We start from the raw sequence: 24,057 nt of genomic DNA, 5'->3' as shown, positions 1-24,057 counted from the left end.
TTAAATGTGATGACTGTTATTTTATCACATCATAGTTGTCGGGACTATCATTAAATGTGATGACTGTTATTTTAGCACATCATAGTTGTCGGGACTATCATTAAATGTGATGACTGTTATTTTATCACATCATAGTTGTTGGACCTGGACTATCATTAAATGTGATGACTGTTATTTTATCACATCATAGTTGTTGGACCTGGACTATCATTAAATGTGATGACTGTTATTTTATCACATCATAGTTGTTGGACCTGGACTATCATTAAATGTGATGACTGTTATTTTATCACATCATAGTTGTTGGACCTGGACTATCATTAAATGTGATGACTGTTATTTTATCACATCATAGTTGTCGGGACTATCATTAAATGTGATGACTGTTATTTTATCACATCATAGTTGTCGGGACTATCATTAAATGTGATGACTGTTATTTTATCACATCATAGTTGTCGGGACTATCATTAAATGTGATGACTGTTATTTTATCACATCATAGTTGTTGGACCTGGACTATCATTAAATGTGATGACTGTTATTTTATCACATCATAGTTGTTGGACCTGGACTATCATTAAATGTGATGACTGTTATTTTATCACATCATAGTTGTCGGGACTATCATTAAATGTGATGACTGTTATTTTATCACATCATAGTTGTCGGGACTATCATTAAATGTGATGACTTATTTTATCACATCATAGTTGTCGGGACTATCATTAAATGTGATGACTGTTATTTTATCACATCATAGTTGTTGGACCTGGACTATCATTAAATGTGATGACTGTTATTTTATCACATCATAGTTGTTGGACCTGGACTATCATTAAATGTGATGACTGTTATTTTAGCACATCATAGTTGTTGGACTATCATTAAATGTGATGACTGTTATTTTATCACATCATAGTTGTTGGACCTGGACTATCATTAAATGTGATGACTGTTATTTTATCACATCATAGTTGTTGGACCTGGACTATCATTAAATGTGATGACTGTTATTTTATCACATCATAGTTGTCGGGACTATCATTAAATGTGATGACTGTTATTTTATCACATCATAGTTGTCGGGACTATCATTAAATGTGATGACTTATTTTATCACATCATAGTTGTCGGGACTATCATTAAATGTGATGACTGTTATTTTATCACATCATAGTTGTCGGGACTATCATTAAATGTGATGACTGTTATTTTATCACATCATAGTTGTCGGGACTATCATTAAATGTGATGACTTATTTTATCACATCATAGTTGTCGGGACTATCATTAAATGTGATGACTGTTATTTTATCACATCATAGTTGTCGGGACTATCATTAAATGTGATGACTGTTATTTTATCACATCATAGTTGTCGGGACTATCATTAAATGTGATGACTGTTATTTTATCACATCATAGTTGTCGGGACTATCATTAAATGTGATGACTGTTATTTTAGCACATCATAGTTGTTGGACCTGGACTATCATTAAATGTGATGACTGTTATTTTATCACATCATAGTTGTTGGACTATCATTAAATGTGATGACTGTTATTTTAGCACATCATAGTTGTTGGACCTGGACTATCATTAAATGTGATGACTGTTATTTTAGCACATCATAGTTGTTGGACCTGGACTATCATTAAATGTGATGACTGTTATTTTATCACATCATAGTTGTTGGACCTGGACTATCATTAAATGTGATGACTGTTATTTTATCACATCATAGTTGTCGGGACTATCATTAAATGTGATGACTGTTATTTTATCACATCATAGTTGTCGGGACTATCATTAAATGTGATGACTGTTATTTTATCACATCATAGTTGTCGGGACTATCATTAAATGTGATGACTGTTATTTTATCACATCATAGTTGTCGGGACTATCATTAAATGTGATGACTGTTATTTTAGCACATCATAGTTGTTGGACCTGGACTATCATTAAATGTGATGACTGTTATTTTATCACATCATAGTTGTTGGACTATCATTAAATGTGATGACTGTTATTTTAGCACATCATAGTTGTTGGACCTGGACTATCATTAAATGTGATGACTGTTATTTTAGCACATCATAGTTGTCGGGACTATCATTAAATGTGATGACTGTTATTTTATCACATCATAGTTGTTGGACCTGGACTATCATTAAATGTGATGACTGTTATTTTATCACATCATAGTTGTTGGACTATCATTAAATGTGATGACTGTTATTTTAGCACATCATAGTTGTTGGACCTGGACTATCATTAAATGTGATGACTGTTATTTTAGCACATCATAGTTGTTGGACTATCATTAAATGTGATGACTGTTATTTTATCACATCATAGTTGTCGGGACTATCATTAAATGTGATGACTGTTATTTTATCACATCATAGTTGTTGGACCTGGACTATCATTAAATGTGATGACTGTTATTTTATCACATCATAGTTGTTGGACTATCATTAAATGTGATGACTGTTATTTTAGCACATCATAGTTGTTGGACCTGGACTATCATTAAATGTGATGACTGTTATTTTAGCACATCATAGTTGTTGGACTATCATTAAATGTGATGACTGTTATTTTATCACATCATAGTTGTCGGGACTATCATTAAATGTGATGACTGTTATTTTATCACATCATAGTTGTTGGACCTGGACTATCATTAAATGTGATGACTGTTATTTTATCACATCATAGTTGTCGGGACTATCATTAAATGTGATGACTGTTATTTTAGCACATCATAGTTGTCGGGACTATCATTAAATGTGATGACTGTTATTTTATCACATCATAGTTGTATTCACTACACACAGTTGATAGTTATATCCATTGACATGCTAATCCTTTGCACATGAACGGCCGCTCATTCGAAAATAATTGCAATGTATATATTTAGGCCCGTATGTCGTTGTCTTCTCTGTTGGAATCGCCGGTCCGTCTGCTGGAGAGTCAGTTCATCAGAGAGTCTGGTTAACTTCCCCAGAAGTCACAATGTCTTCTCTGTTGGAATCGCCGGTCCATCTGCTGGAGAGTCAGTTCATCAGAGAGTTTTTGGGTAACTTCCCCAGAAGTCACAATGTCTTTCGTAGTTGTCGCTTTCTCAGCGGCTCTGGATAGTGTCTGTTGTAATGGATAGGTCAGGTGTACAGATGGTCGTTGCATAGATAGATGCTTCCGTGGTTGTTGTAATTTCTGACTTCTAGGATTTGCTCTTATTCTGTACTGATCGATAGTCTCAGAGTTGAACCATTTCCAGCCGTGTAGCCAACACTACACGCTGTCTGGTCTCCTGGGCCTATAGAGTTGTAGTTCTTAACCATTTCAACATGTAGCGTCAGCTCCATATTTTCTGGTCTAATGTAAATTTAGTCAGGAGTGGGTTTTATACACTTCTGAGAAAAGGGCGGTCCATGATGTCGACGTAACATCTATGCTCACATGGCCACTGATTTGGTTAACTTTATATGAAAACCCATATTTTCTCATTTAGAAGGTTAACATCACATTACGTCTTTTCACAAATAGCGTCATGTTAAATCACATACGTTTCACAATATTGTGATGTAAACCCCATAATTAAGAAGTGTACACAACCAAAGACACAGTCATGAGTGTTTCCTGTCCCTCATCAGATCACCAAATGAAACACACTCTGTTCTTTAAGTGTCCACGGACCACTCCCACATTCTCAAAAATAGAAATATTGTTTAATTATTCAAACTTTTGATGTCCAACTGTGTTCCACATTTTATGACTGCTATAAGCAAGCCGACTTCCCGCTCTGCCCCTCTACGAGAGAGAGCACGCTGTAGAGCGGACCCACTGTAACCTGATCCTTCAGATCGTCACAGGAGATTTATGACATAGTGCTATCAGACTTCTGATTCCAACGCAGGCTTGAAAAGGGGGCCACAAACTGAACTCAGACCTGTGTTCTTTATAAGAGCCTGTTATTGTTAATAAGACAGTAATGGAACATGGATCGTGAGCAGAGCAACAACACCCTCATTGTTCTTATAAAAAATAACACTGCTGGTCGTTCCCAGGTAATGCAGTGAGTCACCTTGTGAACCTTGTTGGAGGTGGACTGAGGTCCATGACTCCATTTGAGGAGTTAGAGCTGCTTGTGTCTTATATTCTGGCATCCAGTTATGTGTGTCAGATTGCATTCAACGTACTACTTAGAATGCACACTACTTAGAAAGCATGCCCAATGTATTGCTTAATTCTAAGTAGTGTGCAAGTACTGACGTTGGAACAAGTGCATGCCTAGTTTCACAGCCATCTGGGCCCACTGGCACCATACTGCAGGGCTCCTTATCAGCTGCCTTAACAACAGTCACCCTACAGAAGATGCCATGCCCTGCCAGCAGATGTCATGCATTACCGGGTGAGGTGGGGTAACAGGGTACCCAGGTAACCTAAGGAACAAAGGCAACAGATGCGAGAGGTGTGCAATCATCCTGATTGGCCTTAAAGGGTGTTCCTTAGCATAGACACACACACGTGCTACTGTACTAAACACACTCTGCATAGACACACACACGTGCCACTGTACTAAACACTCTCTGCATAGACACACACCCGTGCTACTGTACTAAACACACTCTGGTCTAAGAACATCCTTGAATGCACACCAGAACCTCTTTTGAACAAAAGACATGATACTTTATATGCTCGCTGATGCCTACTGAAACACTAACATGGACACGCACACAGCCTTGGCTGCCAGGTACAGTAGGGGGTGCTGCCAGCCTGTCTGACCAAAGTAGAGCAGAGCAGAGCTCTCAGACAGGTAGGTTGAAGTACGTCAAGGCCAGAGCCATCTCTCTTCTGTCCTATGTCATCTCCACCCCACGCACGCACGCGTGCACACACACAACGCATCAGTTCTGTCACGTTGTTGGTGAAGACACCAGACCGGTGCGGTTCTTTAGGTTACTGAGTGTCTCTGACCCTGGCTAGAGAGAAGAGAAGAAGAGCTCCTGGTTTACAATACAATACTATGTTTCCTGAGAAACGTGATTCTCCCTCCCCTCCTCTAATTCTCCCTCCCCTCCTCTCTTCCCTCCCCATCTCTTACCTCTCTCCTCTCTTCTGTTTGCTGATTACGTCTCTGTGCGTGTGTTTTGTTCCCTCTTTCTCTGTGTAATTGTACGCTTTTAAAAGTCAGATTTCTCCTCTTGAATTTCAATCAAGAGGCTTCAAAGTGAGCGGCTCCATGACTGAGGGGTCATTAAACAGGGCTATGCTGTGCTGGGGATACTAGACCAGACCCAGGCCATTCAGACAACACACACACGCACAGGGAGACAGACACACAAACACGGTCCTGAAACTAAAGGCCCTCTCTCCAGCCATTCAGAGCTGGACATGAACAGAACAGACTATTTAAACCCTGTACGCACCACAACATCCAGTAGTTCTGAAGTCTACTCAAAAACATCAGTGATATCACCACAGTGTCCAACTGACTCCTCAGCTTTGACCCGACTCCTCTGCTGACGAACAGAGCTCTGGGGAGCTAGCTAAGTCTCCCAGACCACCACTTAGTGAAGTGATTAATGTTTGCAGTAGTATATAGGTATTTCCCCTGAGTTGTCATTATTATTACAGTTATTACATTCTGACACTGTGCCACTGTGCGATGCCCCTGTGGATGGACTCTGAATAGAGCCGGCAGGTAGAGCCAGGCGAACTCTGAATAGAGCCGGCAGGTAGAGCCAGGCGAACTCTGAATAGAACCGGTAGGTAGAGCCAGGCGAACTCTGAATAGAACCGGCAGGTAGAGCCAGGCGACCTCTGAATAGAGCCGGCAGGTAGAGCCAGGCGAACTCTGAATAGAACCGGCAGGTAGAGCCAGGCAAACTCTGAATAGAACCGGCAGGTAGAGCCAGGCGAACTGAATAGAACCGGCAGGTAGAGCCAGGCGAACTCTGAATAGAGCCGGCAGGTAGAGCCAGGCGAACTCTGAATAGAGCCGGCAGGTAGAGCCAGGCGAACTCTGAATAGAACCGGCAGGTAGAGCCAGGCGAACTCTGAATAGAGCCGGCAGGTAGAGCCAGGCGAACTCTGAATAGAGCCGGCAGGTAGAGCCAGGCGAACTCTGAATAGAACCGGCAGGTAGAGCCAGGCGAACTCTGAATAGAACCGGCAGGTAGAGCCAGGCGAACTCTGAATAGACCTGAGTATGGCTTGCTGGTGGGTAAAGATAGTGTAGTGCCTGATGTTGATCACCTTTCAGAAATGACATGGATGGCACAATGGCTCACATCAATCACCAGACAATCTGGTCGAGTCCCAAATGCCATCCTGTACCATATACAGTGCATTCGGAAAGTATTCAGAACCCTTGACTTTTTCCACATTTTATGACGTTACAGTCTTATTCTAAAATTGATTAAATTGTTTTTTTCCCCTCATCAATCTACACACAATACCCCATAATGACAAAGCAAAAACAGTTTGTTTAAAAAAAAAACATTTTTGCAAATGTATTAAAACAAAAAAACAGTAATATCATGTTTACGTAAGTACTCAGTACTTTGTAGAAACACCGTTGGCAGAGATTACAGCCTCAAGTATTTTTGGGTATGACGCTACAAGCTTGGCACCTGTATTTGGGGAGTTTCTCCAATTCTTCTCTGCAGATCCTCTGAGGCTCTGTCAAGTTGGATGGGGAGTGTCGCTGCACAGCTATTTTCAGGTCTCTCTAGAGATGTTCAATTGGGTTCAAGTCCGGGCTCTGGCTCGGCCACTCAAGGGCATTCAGAGACTTGTCCCGAAGCCACTCCTGCGTTGTCTTGGCTGTGTGCTCTGGAGCAGGTTTTCATCAAGGATCTCTCTGTACTTTGCTCCGTTCATCTTGCCGTCGATCCTGACTGGTCTCCCAGTCCCAGCCGCTGAAAAACATCCCCACAGTATGATGCTGCCACCACCATGCTTCACCGTAGGGATGGTGCCAGGTTTCCTCCAGATGTGACGCTTGGCATTCAGGCCAAATAGTTCAATCTTGGTTTCATCAGACCAGAAAATCTTGTTTCTCATGGTCTGAGAGTCCTTTAGGTGCATTTTGGCAAAATCTCCAAGCGGGCTGTCATGTGCCTTTTACTGAGGAGTGGCTTCCATCAGGCTACGCTACCATAAAGGCCTGCTTGGTGTAGTGCTGCAGAGATGTTTGTCCTTCTGGAAGGTTGTCCCATCTTCAGAGAGGAACTCTGGAGCTCTGTGAGTGTGACTATCAGGTTCTTCGTCTCCTCCCTGACCAAGGCCCTTCTCCCTCGGTTGATTAGTTTGTCCGGTTGGCCAGCTCTAGAAAGAGTCTTCATGGTTCCAAACTTCTTCCATTTAAGAATGATGGAGGCCACTGTGTTCTTGGGGATCTTCAATGCTGCAGAAATGTTTTGGTACCCTTCCCCATATCTGTGCCTCGACACAATGCTGTCTCGGAGCTCTACAGACAATTCCTTCAACCTCATGGCATGGTTTTTCCTCTGACATGCACTGTCAACTGTGGGACCTTATATAGACATGTGTGTGTGCGTTTCCAAATCATGTCCAATAAATGTAATTTACCACAGGTAGAATCCAATCAAGTTGTAGAAACATCTCAAGGATGATCAATGGAAACAGGATGTACCTATGCTCAATTTTGTGTCTCATAGCAAAGGGTCTGAATACTTATGTAAGTAAGGTATTTCGCTTTGTTGTTATAGGATATTCAGTGTAGATTGATGAGGATTTTTTTTACATTTAATACATTTGACAATAAGGCTGAAACGTGTCAAGGGGTACTTTTGACCAGGGTCCTATGTGTGCACTAGGGAATAGGGGGAATTGGGACGTAGACTGCGTGGGTGTGGAGGGGCACGGTGGCACTCAGGGCTCTATCTACCCCACAGTAGGCCCTTTGTATCTCCAGCTGCAGATGGATAAAAGGCCCTGTTTAAACCATCAGACCCCCGGATCTAGCTGCTGCTGCGCCCGTCAGTTCCTCTTAACCACTTTAATTACCTGCACAGTAGAGGCGGCCGGTGGCACCTTAATTGGGGAGAACGGGCTCATAGTAAAAGCTGAAACTGAATAAATGGAATGGTATGGAACACATCAAACACATGGTTTCCATTCCATTTACTCCATTCCAGCCATTATTATGAGCCGCCCTCCCCTCAGCAGCCTCCTGTGCTGCACTGAGCTGGGTAACTGTCAGCCATTACGGTGCTCACAGTCATACTGTGGCAGATGGCAGCAGAAGTGAGAGAGGAGTACGCAACCCAGCGCTGTGTAAATAGTGGGCTGAACTACACTCCAATGTATTTTGTAACAAGATACATTCGAAAGATGTCATTTGTATTGGGCGGAAATACATTCCAATACGTATTTGAATGACTTCTGAGTATTTTGTATGTTGTATTACACTGGGCTGAACTACACTCCAATGTATTTTGTTACAAGATACTTTCGAAATACTTTATTTGTATTTTCAAAATACAACATATTTTTCTATACCATTACTTTAAAGTAGTTTGCCATTTTGTGGCCCTCTTTCACCCTACATTGATATCTAAAGTATGACGGCACTATGGTGTGATAAGAGCGTCTGCTAAATGAACTCAAGATCAATGACAATTCCCAGTGTGCTTTGCAGTTGTTCATTTTTACATCTACATTTACATTTTGGTTTATTTAGCAGACACTCTTATCACAACATGAGATTTGTGATACCATTGTAGGGTGAAAGAGGGCCACAAAATTGTGAACCGCTATAAAGAAATGGTATAGAAAAGTATTTTGTATTTATAATATATAAATCACAGCTGTCGAAAGTATCTTGTTACAAAATACTTTGGAGTGTCGTTCAGCCCGTGAGAAAATATTCATATACGTATTTCAAATACATGTCACAGAAATACTGCTCTCCTCTGAACGTAGCAATAATCCAGCTTCAACAACCCAACTTGGCTTCGGCAACGGCTTGTCATGTGGCCCAACTGCAGGGTCAAAAGAACCAAACGTGTTCTGTCCAATATTTACCCAAATTGAGTTTTGAGTGCATTTGCATCTATTGGTGTGTTGTCACAAGCCCTGCCTCAGGGATAATTGCAGTCATTCTCTACTTACAGATTCGTACAACAAAAAGTATTATTATATGTTATGCAATGATGTTTCTGTGGTATGATGACTAATCATTCAAATATCCCTTTTCTCACTTTTCATCCCTCTCTCCTCCCTTCCTCTCTGCTGTAGATGGTGGTACTGATGGACCCCATGGAGGATCCAGATGATATCCTGCGTGCCCACCGTTCCCGGGAAAAGACCTATATGTTCGACGTTGCGTTTGACTACTCAGCCAACCAGGAGGAGGTGTACAGAGCCACGACCAAGGGCCTAATCGAAGGTCTCATATCTGGCTACAACGCCACCGTTTTCGCCTACGGACCCACAGGTTTGTCATAGCTGCCATATCCTCTATTCCAGTGGTTCCCAAACTTTTTATAGTCCTGTACCCCTTCAAACATTCAACCTTCAGCAGCGTACCCCCTCTAGCACCAAGTTCAGCGCACTCTCAAATGTGTTTTTTTTTACCATCATTGTACGATACATTTATTAAACAGAAGACTGAGTGTGAGGTTTTGTCACAACCCGGCTCGTGGGAAGTGACTAAGAGCTCTTATAGGACCAGGGCATAAATAATAATATAATAATAATCAATAATTTTGCTCTTTATTTAAACATCTTACATATAAAACCTTATTTGTTCATCGAAAATTGGGAATAACTCACCACAGGTTAATGAGAAGGGTGTGCTTGAAAGGATTCACAAAGCTCTGCAATGTTGGGTTGTATTGGAGTCTGTCTTAAATCATTCTCCACACACAGTCTGTGCCTGTATTTAGTTGTCATGCTAGTGAGGGCTGAGAATCCACTCTCACATAGGTACGTGATTTCAAAGGGCATCAGTGTCTTAACAACACGATTTTCCAAGGCAGGATACTCTGAGCGCAGCCCAATCCAGAAATCTGTCAGTGGCTTCTGATTAAATTACATTTTCACAGAACTGCTTGTTGCAATTTCGATGAGGCTCTCTTGTTCAGATATCGGTAAATGGACTGGAGGCAGGGAATGAAAGGGATAACGAATCCAGTTGTTTGTGCCATCTGTTTCGGGAAAGTACCTGTGTAATTCCTCACCCAACTCACTCAGGTGCTTCGCTATATCACATTTGACATTGTCCGTAATCTTGAGTTCATTTGCACACACAAAAATCCTACAATGATGGAAAGACCTGTGTGTCGTCCTTGTTAATGCAGACAGAGAAGAGCTCCAACTTCTTAATCATAGCCTAAATTTTCTCCCGCACATTGAATATAGTTGCATAGAGTCCCTGTAATACTAGATTCAGATCAAGCAAGGAAAAACATCACCCAGTTGTGTGAGAAACTCGTCAACATGCAAACGGTCAGACATGTGAAAATTATGGTCAGTAAAGAAAACTTCAAGCTCGTCTCTCAATTTCAAAAAACGTGTCAATACTTTGCCCCTTGATAACCGGTGGACTTCTGTATGTTGTAAAAGCGTTACATGGTCACTGCTGTTGTGTCTTTGGCTATGCCGGATTAAGTGATATGACATGCTATTCTATAAAATAATTTCTCCATAATTAATATCACCTGATTGAGCTAATCATGTAAATGTAATTAACTAGAGAGTCGGGCACCACAAAATAATATTTATAGAGCTGTTATCTTCCGAATAAACTCTTAAAGACCTAGTAATATTTTACATCAATAGCAGTCAATATCAATCGTCGTCTTAATTCAGTCTCATCTGAAAGTTGTACATTCTTGGTTATCTACATGAACCCTGGCTAACAATTTGAATCAGCAATACAAAATTGGGTTTAATTATTTATTTACTAAATACCTAACTAATCACACAGAATTACACATACACATAATTAAATCATAACTTGATTACAAATGACTTCATAAAGGAAAACGTCCCTAGCGGGCGGAACAGATATGACAGCTTGTTACACAAAGGAAAAGGGCTGGGTTTGAGTGAAAGAGCGGAAAGACTGAGGGACACAGGGAGAAGCTGTACCATCGTAAATACAGTATCTTATGCATTCTAAATTACCGCCCATTTGGAAAAGGAAAATGCAATAAATATTTACTCTGAGCTGCACTTCGGTAGGTTGGTGGTAGATGGAAGGCCGTGTTGCCCAACCGAGTCCTTTGAAGAATGTCTCTGGTTGTCAATTGGATACGTTGTAGTTACGTTGTTTGGTGATAGACGGGATACTCTGTCTGTTCCTTCCTAACCCTCGTTGCATCTGCTGTTGCTAACTCAACGGCTAGGAGGTATCACTTCTGTAGTGAATAAGAGTTCAAAGTTTATACCAATCGCAACCAAAGCTCAGGCTGGTGTTGGCTTCGTTCAGAGTTAATCAGAGTTATCGGATTCACATGGAATTGTTGTTCAATTTAAATGTTTGAATATGAAATTATTCGTGATGGGATGAAATGTGATTTTAGCTTCTAAAATGTGAGATTTGGGTCTTCATAAGATATGGCTCTGCTCAATCAGTGGCCTGCCCCTGTTAAAGGACATGGGCTATAAAACTTTTCAAACACGCCCTCCTCAACCTTCTTATATAAGCCCTTGACGACAATATATCTTCCTGTTCAGAGGATGTAGGACGACGGAGTAATGAACACGGGGAGAGAGAGAGAGAGAGCTGGTTTAAAGCGCAGGGCGCAGCAGGTGTTTATTGCAAAGGACCACAGGAAGAGGCAGGTAGCTGGGTCCAGGGACAGGCAGAAGGTCATACACAGGGGGTCCAAAAGGCTAAAGTACAGGCAGGAAATAGGCAAAAAAGGCATCATTAGGGAGGCAGGCCAAAACAATAATACATGGGAGGCTTAAATCACGGGAAAACCAGAGCGCTGAAAGATGTGTGTCACAAAACAAACAATACCTCAGTGATGGGGTGCAAAGAACTGAACTAAATAGTGTGTGATAATGACATACCGGTGTGTGAACAGGTGATTAGAATTCAAGTGATTGGGATCTGGAGAGTGAGTGTCACACCCTGACCATAGTTTGCTTTGTATGTTCTATGTTTTGTTTGGTCAGGGTGTGATCTGAGTGGGCATTCTATGTTGGATGTCTTGTTTGTCTGTTTCTGTGTTTGGGCCTGATATGGTTCTCAATCAGAGGCAGGTGTTAGTCATTGTCTCTGATTGGGAGCCATATTTAGGTAGCCTGTTTGGTGTTGGGTTTTGTGGGTGATTGTTCCTGTCTTTGTGTTTGTTACACCAGATAGGGCTGTTTTCGGTTTTTCACGTTTCTTGTTTTTGTTCTATTTTCATCTTTATTAAAGATGTTTTTTATTTTTATTTTTTATTTCACCTTTATTTAACCAGGTAGGCTAGTTGAGAACAAGTTCTCATTTGCAACTGCGACCTGGCCAAGATAAGGCATAGCAGTGTGAACAGACAACACAGAGTTACACATGGAGTAAACAATTAACAAGTCAATAACACAGTAGAAAAAAGGGGAGTCTATATATACATTGTGTGCAAAAGGCATGAGAAGGTAGGCAAATAATTACAATTATGCAGATTAACACTGGAGTGATAAATGATCAGATGGTTATGTACAGGTAGAGATTGGTGTGCAAAAGAGCAGAAAAATAAAAATAAATAAATAAAAACAGTATGGGGATGAGGTAGGTGAAAATGGGTGGGCTATTTACCAATAGACTATGTACAGCTGCAGCGATCGGTTAGCTGCTCGGATAGCAGATGTTTGAAGTTGGTGAGGGAGATAAAAGTCTCCAACTTCAGCGATTTTTGCAATTCGTTCCAGTCACAGGCAGCAGAGAACTGGAACGAAAGGCGGCCAAATGAGGTGTTGGCTTTAGGGATGATCAGTGAGATACACCTGCTGGAGCGCGTGCTACGGATGGGTGTTGCCATCGTAACCAGTGAACTGAGATAAGGCGGAGCTTTACCTAGCATGGACTTGTAGATGACCTGGAGCCAGTGGGTCTGGCGACGAATATGTAGCAAGGGCCAGCCGACTAGAGCATACAAGTCGCAGTGGTGGGTGGTATAAGGTGCTTTAGTGACAAAACGGATGGCACTGTGATAAACTGCATCCAGTTTGCTGAGTAGAGTGTTGGAAGCAATTTTGTAGATGACGTCGCCGAAGTCGAGGATCGGTAGGATAGTCAGTTTTACTAGGGTAAGTTTGGCGGCGTGAGTGAAGGAGGCTTTGTTGCGGAATAGAAAGCCGACTCTTGATTTGATTTTCGATTGGAGATGTTTGATATGGGTCTGGAAGGAGAGTTTAGAGTCTAGCCAGACACCTAGGTACTTATAGATGTCCACATATTCAAGGTCGGAACCATCCAGGGTGGTGATGCTGGTCAGGCGTGCGGGTGCAGGCAGCGAACGGTTGAAAAGCATGCATTTGGTTTTACTAGCGTTTAAGAGCAGTTGGAGGCCACGGAAGGAGTGCTGTATGGCATTGAAGCTCGTTTGGAGGTTAGATAGCACAGTGTCCAAGGACGGGCCGGAAGTATATAGAATGGTGTCGTCTGCGTAGAGGTGGATCAGGGAATCGCCCGCAGCATGAGAAACATCATTGATATATACAGAGAAAAGAGTCGGCCCGAGAATTGAACCCTGTGGCACCCCCATAGAGACTGCCAGAGGACCGGACAGCATGCCCTCCGATTTGACACACTGAACTCTGTCTGCAAAGTAATTGGTGAACCAGGCAAGGCAGTCATCCGAAAAACCGAGGCTACTGAGTCTGCCGATAAGAATACGGTGATTGACAGAGTCGAAAGCCTTGGCAAGGTCTATGAAGACGGCTGCACAGTACTGTCTTTTATCGATGGCGGTTATGATATCGTTTAGTACCTTGAGCGTGGCTGAGGTACACCCGTGACCGGCTCGGAAACCAGATTGCACAGCGGAGAAGGTACGGTGGGATTCAAGATGGTCAGTGACCTGTTTGTTGACTTGGCTTTCGAAGACTGATGTACAGTGCCTTGCGAAAGTATTCGGCCCCCTTGAACTTTGCGACCTTTTGTAACAAATCAAAAACTGAAAAATTGGCCGTGCAAAATTATTCAGCCCCTTTACTTTCAGTGCAGTAAACTCTCTCCAGAAGTTCAGTGAGGATCTCTGAATGATCCAATGTTGACCTAAATGACTAATGATGATAAATACAATCCACCTGTGTGTAATCGAGTCTCCGTATAAATGCACCTGCACTGTGATAGTCTCAGAGGTCCGTTAAAAGCGCAGAGAGCATCATGAAGAACAAGGAACACACCAGGCAGGTCCGAGATACTGTTGTGAAGAAGTTTAAAGCCGGATTTGGAATCAAAAAGATTTCCCAAGCTTTAAACATCCCAAGGAGCACTGTGCAAGCGATAATATTGAAATGGAAGGAGTATCAGACCACTGCAAATCTACCAAGACCTGGCCGTCCCTCTAAACTTTCAGCTCATACAAGGAGAAGACTGATCAGAGATGCAGCCAAGAGGCCCATGATCACTCTGGATGAACTGCAGAGATCTACAGCTGAGGTGGGAGACTCTGTCCATAGGACAACAATCAGTTGTATATTGCAAAAATCTGGCCTTTATGGAAGAGTGGCAAGAAGAAAGCCATTTCTTAAAGATATCCACAAAAAGTGTCGTTTAAAGTTTGCCAAAAGCCACCTGGGAGACACACCAAACATGTGGAAGAAGGTGCTCTGGTCAGATGAAACCAAAATGGAACTTTTTGGCAACAATGCAAAACGTTATGTTTGGCGTAAAAGCAACACAGCTGAACACACCATCCCCACTGTCAAACATGGTGGTGGCAGCATCATGGTTTGGGCCTGCTTTTCTTCAGCAGGGACAGGGAAGATGGTTAAAATTGATGGGAAGATGGATGGAGCCAAATACAGGACCATTCTGGAAGGAAACCTGATGGAGTCTTCAAAAGACCTGAGACTGGGACGGAGATTTGTCTTCCAACAAGACAATGATCCAAAACATAAAGCAAAATCTACAATGGAATGGTTCAAAAATAAACATATCCAGGTGTTAGAATGGCCAAGTCAAAGTCCAGACCTGAATCCAATCGAGAATCTGTGGAAAGAACTGAAAACTGCTGTTCACAAATGCTCTCCATCCAACCTCACTGAGCTCGAGCTGTTTTGCAAGGAGGATTGGGAAAAAAATTCAGTCCCTCGATGTGCAAAACTGATAGAGACATATCCCAAGCGACTTACAGCTGTAATCGCAGCAAAAGGTGGCGCTACAAAGTATTAACTTAAGGGGGCTGAATAATTTTGCACGCCCAATTTTTCAGTTTTTGATTTGTTAAAAAAGTTTGAAATATCCAATAAATGTCGTTCCACTTCATGATTGTGTCCCACTTGTTGTTGATTCTTCACAAAAAAATACAGTTTTATATCTTTATGTTTGAAGCCTGAAATGTGGCAAAAGGTCGCAAAGTTCAAGGGGGCCGAATACTTTCCCAAGGCACTGTATCAAAATAACCACGCTGCGTTTTGGTCCGCCTCTCCTTCCCAGGAAGAATCCCGTTACAGAATCACCCAACACAACAGGACCAAGCGGCATGGTGACAGGCAGCGGAAGCAGGAGCAGAGCAAGGAGGAATGGACATGGGATGATGTATTGGATCCTGGCGGGAAAGGATCGCCTTCCATGGGAACAGGTGGAGGCTGCTAGGAGAGCAGAGGCAGCCGGAGAGAGGAGCCAGCGATATGAGGGAACACGGCTGGCAAGGAAGCCCGAGAGGCAGCCCCAACAATTTCTTGGGGGGGAGGCACACAGGAAGTATGGCGAAGCCAGGTAGGAGACCTGCGCCAACTTCCTGTGCTTACCGGAGGGCGAGAGAGGCCGGGCAGGCACCGTGTTATGCGGTGGAGCGCACGGTGTCCCCAGTGTGGGTGCATAGCCCGGTGCGGTACATACCAGCTCCGCGTATCGGCCGGGCTAGAGTGAGCATCGAGCCAAGTGCCATGAAGCCGGCTCTACGCATCTGGTCTCCAGTGCGTCTCCTTGGGCCGGCTTACATGGCACCAGCCTTGCGCACGGTGTCCCCGGTTAGCCTGCATAGCCCAGTGCGGGCTATTCCACCTCGCCGCACTGGCAGGGCGACCGGGAGCATTCAACCAGGTAAGGTTGGGCAGGCTCGGTGCTCAAGAGCTCCAGTGCGCCTGCACGGTCTGGTCTATCCGGTACCACCTCCACGCATCATCCCTCCGGTGGCAGCTCCCCGCACTCGCCCTGAGGTGCGTGTCCTCGGCCCAGTACCACCAGTGCCGGCACCACGCACCAGGCCTACAGTGCGCCTCGCCTGTCCAGCGCTGCCGGAGTCTCCTTCATCTCCAGCGCTGCCGGAGTCTCCCGCCTGTCCAGTGTTACCGGAGCCTTCCTCCTCTCCAGCGCTGCCGGAGGCTCCCGCCTGTCCGGCGCTGCCAGAGCTTCTGCCTCTCAGTCCAGAGGCGCCAGAGCTCCTCCGTCCAGCGCTGCCGGAGCCTTCCCCCTCTCCAGCGCTGCCGGAGTCTCCAGTCTGCCCAGCGCCGCCAGTGCCACCAGTCTGCAAGGAGCCGCCAGTCTGCAAGGATCCACCAGTGCCGCCAGTCTGCAAGGAGCCGCCAGTCTGCAAGTAGCCGTCAGTGCCGCCAGTCTGCAAGGAGCCGCCAGTGCCGCCAGTCAGCCAGGATCCACCAGTGCCACCAGTCAGCCAGGGTCCGCCAGTGCCGCCAGTCAGCCAGGATCCGCCAGTCAGCCATGATCTGCCAGTGCCGCCATTCAGCCAGGATCTGCCAGAGCCGCCAGTCAGCCAGGATCTGCCAGAGTCGTCAGTCTGTCCCGAGCTGCCCCTCTGTCCCGAGCTGCCCCTCTGTCCAGTGGGTTCATTTAGAAGGGTCGCCGTGGTTAGGAGGCCACGGAAGCGGACAATGGGGCGGACTAAGACTATGGTGAAGTGGGGGCCACGTCCAGCACCAGAGCCGCCACCGCGGACAGATGCCCACCCAGACCCTCCCCAATAGGTTCAGGTTTTGCGGCCGGAGTCCGCACCTTGTGTACTGTCACACCCTGACCATAGTTTGCTTTGTATGTTCTATGTTTTGTTTGGTCAGGGTGTGATCTGAGTGGGCATTCTATGTTGGATGTCTTGTTTGTCTGTTTCTGTGTTTGGGCCTGATATGGTTCTCAATCAGAGGCAGGTGTTAGTCATTGTCTCTGATTGGGAGCCATATTTAGGTAGCCTGTTTTGTGTTGGGTTTTGTGGGTGATTGTTCCTGTCTTTGTGTTTGTTACACCAGATAGGGCTGTTTTCGGTTTTTCACGTTTCTTGTTTTTGTTCTATTTTCATCTTTATTAAAGATGTATCAAAATAACCACGCTGCGTTTTGGTCGGCCTCTCCTTCCCAGGAAGAATCCCGTTACAGTGAGCTGCGTTCGGGGATCTACGTGTTTGAGGGTGTGAGCTGGAAGTAGACGTTACAAAGACATTGTCTGTATAGTTTTTTGGGGCAGCATTGTCCCAAACATATCCGCGGCAGCAGGAAGAATGAAGTCCTCCACAATAATATTGGGCTTGCCTATCTTAGCCACTCGGTAGCTCACCATATAAGACGCTACTAGCCCCTTCTTATTAATGGAATCTGTTGCTTTTATACATGTCTTACTACTCAAAAGTCGTCTTAATTCTCGCTCAACAAACTCCCGGGATTATTTTTCAAATTGGCATGTTTTGTTTCTAAATGTCTGCGCAAGAGTTGCAAGATAGTACTTTTGCACATCTAACACACTGTGGCTGAGGAAAGGCACTTCTCCCAATATAAGTGAACCCCCAATCAACGTAGTTCTCATCATATTTGCGCCTCTTCGATGGTCCAACATCCCTGACTTTCCCTGGTAAGGGGGCAGCAGCTCTTTGGCTGCATCAGACGTTGGATGTGCTCGTGGAAGCAGAGCAACTTGTGTCGTTGACAGGTGTAGTACTGCTGGTAGTAGCAGTACTGCCAGTAGAGCTGCTATGTGTATCTTTAACCATTTATCAATTTTCGAGCAAACGGAATGAGCAGCAGCTACATTTGGCTACCTATAGACCATTAGTGGAATTCGCGCGAGAGAGTAACGGTTAATGTGATTGGGTGTTAATTATTTGATTAGGCTATCTGTATTTGACATTGTGTTGTTATTTCGCTGAACACTAGATGGTTTAATTAGATTTTTGGCAGTGACACGAGGGTACTCAGGCGAGAAAAAAATCCTGTGTAGCCCCATTGGAAAATATAAATATAAATTTGAAAATGTGAAGTATTTTTTTTTTCTTCCATTTTTTAAATATATTTTTAAAATGTGAATCACATTTATATTTGGTGTACCCCCACGGCATTGCACATACTTGGGGATACCTGCTCTATTTTAATTGCATGCGTGTGAATGCATGTGTGCATGTGTCCTCTGTTCCTGTGTGTGTTGTCCTCACCTACCACCCACTGGGCACCAGGGGAGAACATTACATAGGAAATAATCAGCCTGGGGGTTGATGATTCTGACTGCATGTATTTTTATCCAAGTTATTTCTTATTATTTTGCTCATTGCAGCCGTATAATCAAACTCATATATTGCTATCTTTCTTTTCCACTTGGTTCTAGATTTTAATTAGTATGATTTGTTTCCATAGGGACTGGGGAGGGGTGTTGTGTGTCATCTCTGATTCTGCTTTTAATAGGAACAGGAAATTGTGTCATCACCTGACTGCCAAGAAGCAGGGTTCAGACAGACAGTCATTACCTAGAAAGACAAATACAACTGACCCAAAAGTAACTTCCTCTCTATCCCTTCCTCCATCCCTTCCTTCCTCCCTCCCTCCTGCTGTCTGTCTCTCCCTGTAGACTCACCACTCTTAATCTCTGCTCATCTCAAATTAAACTAATTAAACTCCATGTGTCACAGTCTTGTTGTCCAAAACAGAATGAAGATCTGGTGACTAGCCTGTCCTTCTCGACCTAAACAGGCATGGTTTCTTGAAATAGAGCTTGACTGGGGTTAAGCTTTCAACAAGAAGGCTTTTTAATATTGAATTTAAACATAGTGTACAGCTAGCTACTGAATGTGAGGCAAATTCCTGTAAAAGGCCAAATAAATGAACTGACTTTAAAGGAGAAGTTTTCTTTTTTACAACCATATCTCTCTTTTTGATGTACTGTAAATGGAATGTTATTTGAAGGGTCCAGATAATTTTTTTGTGATTTCACTTGTTTTTCAGAAACTTATCCCAAACAACAAAACATTTCCTCATCATTAGGAAGTGATTTGCTGTTTAGGGTAAGGTTGTCAAAAACAAGTGAAATCACAAATAAAATGTGTCTGGACCCTTCCATAACATCTCAGCTAGTACATAACATTCTGAGAACCAAATGTTTCTTACAGCTAGATGAGAGCCCAGGTTGTCTTATGGTTATTTTGCATACAACTTTCTGGTAATGGTGCAGGATACCGAGCTAGCACATAACGTTCTGAGAACCATATGTTTCTTAGGTGGGAATTTCTCATGGTTCTGTTTAAAGTCATGTTCTCAAATTGTTCAGAGAACGTTATGAAACAACGTTGTTCTGTGGGAATTTCGGTACTTCAGCATAACGTTTTCTGAAGGTTTCCTCATAGTTCTATTTAAAGTCATGTTCTCAGAACATTAAGAAAACTTTCCATAAAAAACACAATAATACATTAGTAACGTTCAAAGAATGTTCTAAGAATGTTATTTAAAAACACATACGTCAACAAAACTCTCTATCAAGTGTGTGTTCAAGTGTGCCTTCTAATTGGTCACACCTGATCTTAATTAGTGCTCGTTTCCTTTGAAATAGGGTCTGTTTGAATAGACTAAAATTAACATCTTGGTATGAGTTTTTTTTTAAATGGCACGCTAGCTCCATCCTGGTGGCGCAGTGGACAAATTCCATGGGTAGAGAAATGAAGATCATAGGTTTGAATCTCACTGACGCCATGCCACAATAAAAAAAGACATGTGTTTGCATGATTAATGCCAAAGCAAATTAATTTCCAAGTGTCATGCCTGTGTTCAAAACAGGTAACCTAAACTAGCAGAAAATTATTTAATTAACTTCAAAATACCTATAATTTCTGTTCTCAGAACATTTAATAAAACTTCCCAGGAAAACCATAGTAAAATGTTCTCAGATCCTCCATGCAACCAAGACATATACATTCCCAGATCAGGTGTGATATTCACTTCCGTTCTCAGAAAGTTTAAAAACGTTCAGTTTTACCAGGAAACTTATGGCTTAGTTAACAGAACCAATGGGAAACCAAAAACATACGTTCCTACAACTTCCAAAGAACCAAATGTGCTTGCTGGGATAATTTTTTGTATTTGGTTGTAAAAAAACAACAACTTATCCTTTAAGTGAACTAAAAGGGGTACAAAAAATATAGTAATGACCCTGAAATAGACACTATTCAATGATCAAGTTGTTTGGTATTAACAATTTTCTTCCCTTCAATTCAAACTGCAAACTGTGATAGTGAATATTTTCCTTCTTTGTGTGTGCGTGTGTGTCTGTGCTCAGGTTGTGGGAAGACGTACACTATGTTGGGTACGGACAGGGAACCGGGGATCTACGTACGGACTCTAAATGACCTGTTCAAAGCCATCGAGGAGACCAGCGATGACATGCAGTACAACATCTCCATGTCATACCTGGAGGTGAGAATGCATACTATGTCTATGTCTGCTTCCCAAATGGCATCCAATTCCCTATATAGTGCACTACATTTCAAAGGTAGTACACTATATGGGGAATAGGGTGCTATTTTGGGACCCATCCTGTGGGACGCAACATATTTTGGGACGCAACATTGTTTCTCTTAGGAATACCCTAACAACATGTCTAATAACATACATCCAACACAGCCGTCAGCAGCCTACTTGTGCTATAACAAACTGCCCTATCACCTGAACCACAGGGATTTCAGTTCAGGTAAGGTCATCAACAGTGATGTAGTCAACATTTTCTTTATTTTTTTATTTTTTAACTAGACAAGTCAGTTAAGAACAAATTCTTATTTACAATGACGGCCTACCAGAAGGCAAAAGGCCTCCTGTGGGGAAAGAGGCTGGGATTAAAAATATATACAAATATAGGATAAAACACACATCACAACAAGAGAGACAACATAACACTACATAAAGAGAAGACAACAACATGGCATGGCAGCAACACATGAAAAACAGCATGGTAGCAACACAAAATAACAACAACATGGTAGCAACACAACATGGCAGCAGCACAACATGGTAGCATCACAAAACATAGTACAAACATTATTGGGCACAGACAATAGCACAAAGGGCAAGAAGGTAGAGACAACAATACATCACGTGAAGCAGCCACAACTGTCATTAAGAGTGTCCATGATTGAGTCTTTGAAAGAAGAGATGAAGATAAAACTGTCCAGTCTGAGTGTTTGTTGCAGCTCTTTCCAGTCGCTAGCTGAAGCAAAATGAAAAGAGGAGCAACCCAGGGATGTGTGTGCTTTGGGGACCTTTAGCAGAATGTCAAATCAAATCATATTTCATTAGTCACATGCGCCGAATACAACAGGTATAGATAGACCTAACAGTGAAATGCTTACTTACAATCACCTAACCAACAATGCACTTTCAAAAAATATGGATAAGAATAAGAAATAAAATGAACAAGTAATTAAAAAGCAGCAGTAAAATAACAATAGCGAGACTATATACAGGGGGGGGGTACCGGTACAGAGTCAATGTGTGGGGGCACCGGTTAGTTGAGGTAATATGTACATGTAGGTAGTTATTAAAATGACTATGCATAGATGATAACAACAGGGAGTAGCAGCAATGTAAAAGAGGGGGAGGGGCAATGCAAATAGTCTGGGTAGCCATTTGATTAGGTGTTCAGGAGTCTTATGGTTTGGGGTTAGAAGCTGTTTAGAAGCCTCTTGGACCTAGACTTCGCACTCCGGTACCGCTTGCCGTGCGGTAGCAGAGAGAACAATCTATGACTAGGGTGGATGGAGTCTTTGACAATTTTTAGGGCCTTCCTCTGACACAGCCTGGTATAGAGGTCCTGGATGGCAGGAAGCTTGGCCCCAGTGATGTACTGGGCCGTTTGCACTACCCTCTGTAGTGCCTTGCGATCGGGAAGCCGAGCAGTTGCCATACCAGGCAGTGATGCAACCAGTAAGGATGCTCTTGATGGTGAAGCTGTAGAACTTTTTGAGGATCTGAGGACCCATGCCAAATCTTTTCAGTCTCCTGAGGGGGAATAGGTTTTGTCATGCCCTCTTCACGACTATCTTGGTGTGCTTGGATCATGTTAGTTTGTTGGTGATGTGGACACCAAGGAACTTGAAGCTCTCAACCTACTCCACTGAAGCCCCATCGATGAGAATGGGGTCGTGCTCGGTCCCCTTTTTCCTGTAGTCCACAATCATCTCCTTTGTCTTGATCACGTTGAGGGAGAGGTTGTTGTCCTAGCACCACAGGTCTCTGACCTCCTCCCTATAGGCTGTCTTGTCGTTGTCGGTTATCAGGCCTACCACTGTTGTGTCATCTGCAAACTTAATAATGGTGTTGGAGTCGTGCCTGGCTGTGCAGTCATGAGTGAATAGGGAGTACAGGGGGGACTGAGCACGCACCCCTGAGGGGCCCCTGTTTTGAGGATCAGCGGGGCGGATGTGTTGTTACCTACCCTTACCACCTGGGGGGAGGCCCGTCAGGAAGTCCAGGATCCAGTTGCAGAGGGAGGTGTTTAGTCCCAGGGTCCGTAGCTTATTGATGAGCTTTGAGGACACTATGGTGTTGAACGCTGAGCTGTAGTCAATGAATAGCATTCTCACATAGGTGTTCCTTTTGTCCAGGTGGGAAAGGGCAGTGAGGAGTGCAATAGAGATTGCATCATCTGTGGATCTGTTGGGGTGGTATGCAAATTGGAGTGGGTCTAGGGTTTCTGGGATAATGGTGTTGATGTGAGTCATGACCAGCCTTTCGAAGCACTTCATAGCTACAGACATGAGTGCTACTGGTCGGTAGTCGTTTAGGCAGGTTACCTTAGCGTTCTCGGGCACAGGCACTATAGTGGTCTGCTTAAAACATGTAGGTATTACAGACTGGGACAGGGAGAGGTTAAAAATGTCAGTGAAGGCACTTGCCAGTTGATCAGCGCATGCTCACAGTACACGTCCTGGTATTTTGTCTGGCCCTGCGGCCTTGTGAATGTTGACCTGTTTAAAGGTCTTACTCACATCGGCTGCAGAGAGGGTGGTCATACAATCTTCCAGAACAGCTGGTGCTCTCATGCATGTTTCAGTGTTATTTGCCTTGAAGCGAGCATAGAAGTAGTTCAGCTCGTCTGGTAGGCTTGTGTCACTGAGCAGCACTCGGCTGTGCTTCCCTTTGTAGTCTGTAACGCTTTGCAAACCCTGCCACATCCTACGAGCGTCGGAGCCAGTGTATTACGATTCGATCTTAGTCCTGTGTTGACACTTTTCATATTTGATGGTTCGTCGGAGGGCATAGCGGGATTTCTTGTAAACTTCCAGGTTAGAGTCCCATCCATGAACCTGCATTCAAGGATGGGACTCTAACCCTGAAGCTTACAAGAAATCCCGCTATGCCCTCAGACGAACCATCAAATATGAAAAGCTCTAGCCTTTAGCCTTTAGCTCAGTGCGGATGTTGCCTGTAATCCATGGCTTCTGGTTGGGGTATGTACGTACGGTCACTGTGGGGATGACGTCATCAATGCACTTATTGATGAAGCCAATGACTGATGTGGTGTACTCCTCAATGCCATCGGAGGAATCCCGGAACATATTCCAGTCTGTGCTAGCAAAACAGTCCTGTAGTTTAGCATCCACTTTGCTCTACCTTTTTATTGATCTAGTCATTGCTGCTTCCTGCTTTAATTTT

The 24,057-nt window shown here is 43.5% G+C and overlaps 1 protein-coding gene across 1 annotated transcript in view; it reads left to right on the top strand.

The window, feature by feature from the left end:
- The window catches only part of LOC110499235 (kinesin-like protein KIF19), a 91,050-nt gene that overhangs the window by 40,130 nt on the left and 26,863 nt on the right, over positions 1 to 24,057 (top strand). Inside the window, exons 3-4 of the mRNA XM_036956061.2 lie at positions 9,280 to 9,478; positions 20,687 to 20,823. Coding sequence (XP_036811956.2) covers positions 9,280 to 9,478; positions 20,687 to 20,823 — 336 coding nt within the window. The remainder of the gene's footprint in view (positions 1 to 9,279; positions 9,479 to 20,686; positions 20,824 to 24,057) is intronic.

This window comes from Oncorhynchus mykiss, chromosome 20 (assembly GCF_057628025.1).
Source record: "Oncorhynchus mykiss isolate SJ-2025 chromosome 20, ASM5762802v1, whole genome shotgun sequence".
Classification (NCBI taxonomy): Eukaryota; Metazoa; Chordata; class Actinopteri; order Salmoniformes; family Salmonidae; genus Oncorhynchus; species Oncorhynchus mykiss.
The sequence above is the reverse complement of the archived record's forward strand: the minus strand, read 5'-3'. Positions and strand labels throughout refer to the sequence as shown.